This window comes from Enhydra lutris, unplaced genomic scaffold (assembly GCF_002288905.1).
Source record: "Enhydra lutris kenyoni isolate GAN:26980312 unplaced genomic scaffold, ASM228890v2 scaffoldscaffold1, whole genome shotgun sequence".
Taxonomy (NCBI): Eukaryota; Metazoa; Chordata; class Mammalia; order Carnivora; family Mustelidae; genus Enhydra; species Enhydra lutris.
In genome coordinates this window covers 13,947,936-13,954,101 of record NW_019154085.1, presented here as the reverse complement: position 1 = coordinate 13,954,101, position 6,166 = coordinate 13,947,936, and the positions used below count along the sequence as shown (strand labels likewise).

Genomic DNA, 6,166 nt, shown 5'->3' with positions numbered 1-6,166 from the left:
TAAGTGCCTTTAGCAGTTAATTTGTGAGCAGAAAACCCCATTGGGAGCCTTCCACCTACTCTAAAAGCAAACATCCTTAACAGGCGGTATTAGTGTGGTGTTAAAAGAGGCATGCTTTCACCAAAAAGGTGTCATTTTATGAGTCAAAACTGGATAAACCTAGGGAGACTTTAAGTTGCTATGTTTTTCCTTCCTTGATGCCAAAATCTTCACAGGTTGAGATGAGCTCACACCCATTGTGATGTTCAAAACCCAGGAGGCTCGGAGGGCTGGTGCCGGTCTTCCTCCCGAGTGTTTGCAAAGCACACCAGCCCTGCAAGCAGGCCTGTTAATTAAAACAAAAACAGAACTGTTTCTGTGGAGCTTTAGAAGTGCAGAAGCTTAGAGCCGGAGCCGGGAAGGAGGAACAGCAGTGTCCAGTCCGCTGCTGGGTCTTGAGAGCCGCCCCAGAATGGAGCAACTGTTAGGAAATGCCAGGAAATAGGCACCTGGATTAAAGGAGAGAGACGAGGGCGGGGCGGGGGGGGGGGAACCAAGTGAGGGTTGGTATTGGAAGTATTTCGAAGGCCTTTATCATTTCCCTGAGGGACTGTTTAATATCAAACTGGCTGGCTAGGAAGGCTTCTCAGTCTAATCTGATTCCAAAGTTAGAAAAGAGAGAAAGAATAGCTTCAGTGGCTCGAGGCCACGGTGGGGTCAGGCTGGAGTCTATTCCTGCCGGAGCTGCTGAGTCACTGCCACCTCGGGGAATCACTTGACCTCTGGCTCGGTTAACCTAGAAGGTAGAGTGAAGGCTACAGCCGAGAAGGTTCCAAACGGAAGACCCTTGGTGTTCCTTAGAACCCTCCACTGACTTCCCAGCCGCGTGAGGCCAAAGGATTAAAGAATGAACAAATTAGGCAAGGTGCATTAGAACACAAAAACATCAATTAAAAAAAGAAACACACACAGACAAAACAAACTCACTGAAGTCTTCCCAAGGAAAACACCACCAGAAAAGCAGACCAAAAATATCTCCGGGTCCTCTTTCAAATATGGGCTGCATCTCCGAAGGGGAGATAAAAACACGGATCGGATAGCATCTCTCTTAAAGAGATGCCTATTCTAGCCCCTTCCAAAAGTTACCCAAAGCAGGATATAAAAAGCCTTGGGCATTTGGGAAAGGTAGTGTGGTGGGAGGCGGGAAGCAGCAACACCAGAAAAAAGAAATTACAGAACGGATAAGGTATTCATTAAACAGTATTTTAAAAGGCAAGGAGAAGACCTCAGTACTACAGAACATCTACATAAGGGACAGATCCAATGGTGCCCCTCCATACGTTCTTTTCGTAACACGAAGTTCTTTGGCATAAAGATCCATAGGAATTGTCAACTGAGTAAACATTTGCTTTGTATTAAAAAAATTTATTTTGTGATCTGTACATGTGATAAAGTGAGGCTTCCTTGTAGACTTTGAAAGGTGAAAACAAAACAAAAACCCAAAAGTAAAAATGTATAAATACAATATATATTTTCTTACAAAAATGGGAGATTTACAAAATATACATACTGCACTTGTCTCTATTTTACAAATTTCACATGCAAGAGATACAACACAAAAGATGCCAAAAACTGTGTAGTGGGAGTTTTAAAATCTGACAGATGAGACCCTTTTGGAGGTTTAAGAAACACAAGGTTGATGTTAACTTTAATATAAAAAGCAGCTCCACTCAACTGAACATTACATATATAAAATAACTTGTACTCCTGACAGTACCCTCTAGGATTTAAAAACTTTAAAACAGCATTTAAAAATTGTTTTGAGAAACAGGATAGTGTTGCAAGATTGGAGGGTGATGTCAAAGGTGGAGGAAAGGTTAGCTCCCATGATTCTCTGCTCAGCTTTAGAGCATTATGCAAAGGAATCAGTTCCATTATAGAAAAAAAACTACATGATTTAAGATTAATAAATTTAAGTCATGCAGCACATTTCAAAGAACTCCAGAATTACTTTGAAGTTTACCTTCTTTTAATGACTTTCCTTAAAAAATGGGACCCACGGTTTGAACTGTCCACTTCATTCACTGTCATTTCTGTAGGTCACCTCCCCACCCAGCCACACAAAGACAGGGTCAGCACACACATGAGGTCTTATAAACGGATTTATGGAACTAAGAAAACAGGACAAAATGGTTCTTTACTTTTTAAAAAATTTACCTTCTTTATTATGGAGGCTGAGGGCATTATGCTTTTCCTTTTATCTTGAAGGATTCAAATTGGAAGAAAATAGAAAACCTAAATGCAGGTTCATAAAAAATAATAAAGGAAGAAATTCCTCTGAACATTTGAACAGAGCCTGTAGATAGGATCGTTTGTTCTAAATTAAAATTTATTTTAAACAAATACAACAAAACCCCCTTGGGTTTCCTTTAGCCAAGTCAGAACCTCTGACTGATTGGGGGTATGGAAGCGTGCTGCTCTTCACTTTTCCTTAAAAAGGAATGTTTATTTCAGCCAAATTAACATCCAAAGGGAAAGCTCTGATTTGTGCTACTTTGCCTATAAAAGTTGCTGTCTTCACAGTTATGCCTTTCCACAGGGGAGACACTTTGTTTCCTCTTTTGTCTCTTACAACAAAGACCAGGGGAAAAATGCACTCCTGTTTTGAAAAGCAACAAGTCATCACTTCTTTTCAGAGTATTAAACCAAATAAAACCTTCTTCCTTCTGCCTTCCCGAGGGGGAAAAAAAAAAAAAAAAAGTAGCAGAAATACCTACTACCCATCTCCTTTGCCTCCTCTCGAAATGTTATCTTCATTTCTTTTGCATCCTTACATTAAGATTCTAGGAGGCAGGCCTCCCAAGACTTCCAAATGCTTATTTTACAAGACTTGAAAGGACTAGGAGAGGAAAAACAGGCGGGAGGGGCCAGGGGAGGAGAGACTGTAATGTCTGACCCTGGAAATTAACCCATCTGGGCTCCAGTTTGGCCCCAGTGAAAAGAGATTATGGTTTGACCACCGCTTGACAAGGACACCGCAGGGAGTCCTCCCTTTTCCCAACAAAGCCGCCGCCGCAGACAAAGCTGTACCTTTCACCCGGGCCTCACAGGAGTGAGGACAGGCCACTTGTCTTGCAGCAGGGGCATCCCTCACAGTCCCAGTTTGGCCCTGGAGCCGGGAAGAACTCAGAGCCATCTCTGCTGGCCTCAATCGCCATAGGCCCAGGTCGGCCCGTACCGTACACGATTAACATCATCGTTACCGTCATCACCGTCATTAACATCCTGCAAGTCTTTGCCATTAAGTCTTTTCATCCGAACCGTCTTTCCACCCGGGCCTCCTTTTCCAAACCCACCCCTGGCCCCAAATCTACAAATATAATCTCTCTTCCAGGTCACTTCTCATTGGAGGGGACGGAGGTTACAAGACCCCCCCCACCCCGGCAGTTCTCTCCTTCCCGCGCCTCTCCCCCTGCTAGGGGATGGGGGAAGGGAGGGTGGGGGAGGGGCCGGGGCTCATACCGCAGTCTCCCCCTTGCTGCTGTGGCTGAGTCTGTGGTAGAAGCGGCGCCACGACTGCAGAGTCTTGCCGGACCAGATCCAGAAGCCGGTGGTGATGCCCACGATCATGGTCATCAGGTACTTGATCATGAAGACAGTGAAGTCGGGGCTCATGGGCGGGAAGTGGCCAGGCGGGCAGGGCACCGCGTAGCTCTTGCACGTTTGCATGAGCCAGGTGCGCTCCCAGTGCTCGCGGAAAGCCTGCTCATAGAAGTAGCAGGCCAGGACAATGGTGGCGGGCACGGTGTAGAGCACGCTGAAGACGCCGATGCGCACCATGAGCTTCTCCAGCTTCTCGGTCTTGGTGCCGTCGTGCTTCATGATGGTGCGGATGCGGAAGAGCGACACGAAGCCGGCCAGCAGGAAGGACGTGCCAATGAAGAGGTAGACGAACAGAGGCGCCAGCACGAAGCCCCGCAGGGCATCCACGCTGGACAGGCCCACGTAGCACACCCCACTGAGCAGGTCCCCATCCACCTGGCCCATGGCCAGGATGGTGATGGTCTTGACAGCGGGCACGGCCCACGCGGCCAGGTGGAAGTACTGCGAGTTGGCTTCGATGGCCTCATGGCCCCACTTCATGCCGGCTGCCAGGAACCAAGTGAGCGACAGGATGACCCACCAGATGGAACTGGCCATGCCGAAGAAGTACAGCACCATGAAGAGGATGGTGCAACCCTCCTTCTTGGTGCCCTGCGCCACCGTGCGGTAGCCATCGTCTGAGAAGCGCTCCACGCACACCGCGCGGTCCTCCAGCAGGAAGCCGGCCACGTGCGCCACGGCCACCATGAAGTAGCAGCCCGACAGAAAGATGATGGGCCGCTCCGGATAGCTGAAGCGCCGCATGTCCACTAAATAGGTGAGCACGGTGAAGAGCGTCGAGGCGCAACACAGCACTGACCACACGCCCACCCAGAGACGAGCAAAGCGCCTCTCTTCCTCCTTAAAGTACATGAGGCCGTTGGCACGGCCTGGCTCGCACGGGGCGCCGCAGTCGCGCTCGCCCAGGAAGCGGTAGCCCAGGTAGGGGGGCACCTTGAGCTGGCGGGGGCATGAGAAGGGGAAGGCAGAGCGGCCCCTGCCGTCAGCGGCCCCCGGGGGCAACGCAGTGTAGGGCAGGTCCGGCAGATAGGGCGCGGTGGGGTAGGCTGTGGGGCCGCCGCCTGGGCCCCCGGAGCCGTCGGACGTGTTCTGGCCCACGCAGATCTCGCCGGCGCCGTGCACCGGGAAGTTCTCGCAGCGCAGCCGCTCGGGCCACTGGAAGCCGAACTTGTTCATGAGCGCTTCACATCCCTGGCGGGCACGCTCGCACAGAGAGCGGCACGGCGGGATGGCCTGATCCAGCACCGTGCACACGGGTGCGTACATGGAGCACAGGAAGAAGCGTAGCTCGGGAGAACACTGCACCTTCACCAGCGGGTAGAACTGGTGCACCTCGAGGCCCGCGTCCTCTTGATTCGTGTGGCCTAGCAGGTTGGGCAGGATGGTCTGGTTGTAGGCAATGTCCGTGCACAGCGGGATGGAGATGGGCTGGCAGAAGCCGTGGTCCGGCACTGAGATGCCCTTCTCGCCGTGGTAAGGTTGCGCCCCGGCGCCGGCGGGCAGCGCGCCCAGCAGCGCAAGCACCAGGGTGCACAGGCCCAGGGGCGAGCGCGACGCGGCCGCGCCGGGGCCCCGCATCGCCGGCCGCGGGTGCAGCGGCGCTCTCAGCTCGCGGAGCGCGAAGAGGCAGCCGGGAGAGGCTCGGATCCGAGGAGGCGCAGCCGCGCCCCGCGCATGAGAGTCCTCCCGGCGCCGAGGCCGGGCCGTGGGCGGCGCGGAGCCGAGGGCGCTGCAGCTGGGTGCCCGCGCCGCGGGGGCGCCGCAGCCGTCTCCGCCCAGCCCTCGAGCAGCCGCTGGGGGCCCAAATCCGTCTGCCTGGGCCGGGGGCGCCGAGTGGGGCCGCTTTATTCTCCCGCTGCGACGTAACGGTGCGGCTTTTTGGGCGGCGAGGAGCAACAAGCGTCTCCGGTTACCCTTCAAAGTTTGCCCAAAGTCTGTCGACCCACGGCGCGCAGTAACGCACGCGCCCCCACACCGAGTCCGGCCCCCGGCAGGCTAGAGCCCGGCGCCGCCGCCTGCTAGCCGACGCCGCCGCCTCGGCCGTGCTGCTCCGCCTCCTCGCCTCGAGGCTCCGCTCGCCGCCGCCGCCTCCTCCTTCGCCTCCTTTTCTACTCCCCGGCTCCTTCCTCAGCCCCAAAAGCACGGCCCCCAAGTTTCTGCCAAACGGGTGATTCTCGCTCGGAGTCCGATCGGCGCCTTGGAGCCAGCAGCCCAGCGAGTTCTTTTCGGAAATCCAGTTACACTGCGTCCGAAGCTGCGAGGGCCCGGTGCCCGCGGCCTGGGCCTGGCTTCTCCAGCCTCGCGAAGCCCCGGCCCGTGAATCCCGGCGCTCGCCGCCGCCGCCCGCCGGGAGGGAGCGCAGAGTAACGCCTCGGAGTCGCGCAACTCGCCAGAAGAAGCGTCGGGCTCTCAGGGTTCCGGGCCGCCCCGCCCCCTCCCCTCCCCCCATTCACAAACCGCTCCGGGGGCGGACCCTTGAGCTCCGGGGCGGCCCAATGGCAGCCTTTGTTTTCTGTGTGGCGGC

General features: G+C 54.1%; 1 protein-coding gene across 1 annotated transcript; it reads right to left on the bottom strand.

Moving 5' to 3' along the window:
- Positions 1 to 2,747: 2,747 nt before the first annotated feature.
- On the bottom strand, positions 2,748 to 5,692 carry LOC111141425 (frizzled class receptor 7). Its single transcript, XM_022493971.1, has one exon. It carries the CDS (start codon positions 5,218 to 5,220, stop codon positions 3,496 to 3,498), a length of 1,725 nt encoding a protein of 574 aa, XP_022349679.1. The 5' UTR covers positions 5,221 to 5,692; the 3' UTR covers positions 2,748 to 3,495.
- Positions 5,693 to 6,166: the final 474 nt, after the last annotated feature.

Bases quoted from the DNA above. Each gene is read 5' to 3' on its own strand.
- LOC111141425 (XM_022493971.1), bottom strand. From the start codon at position 5,220: ATGCGGGGCCCCGGCGCGGCCGCGTCGCGCTCGCCCCTGGGCCTGTGC.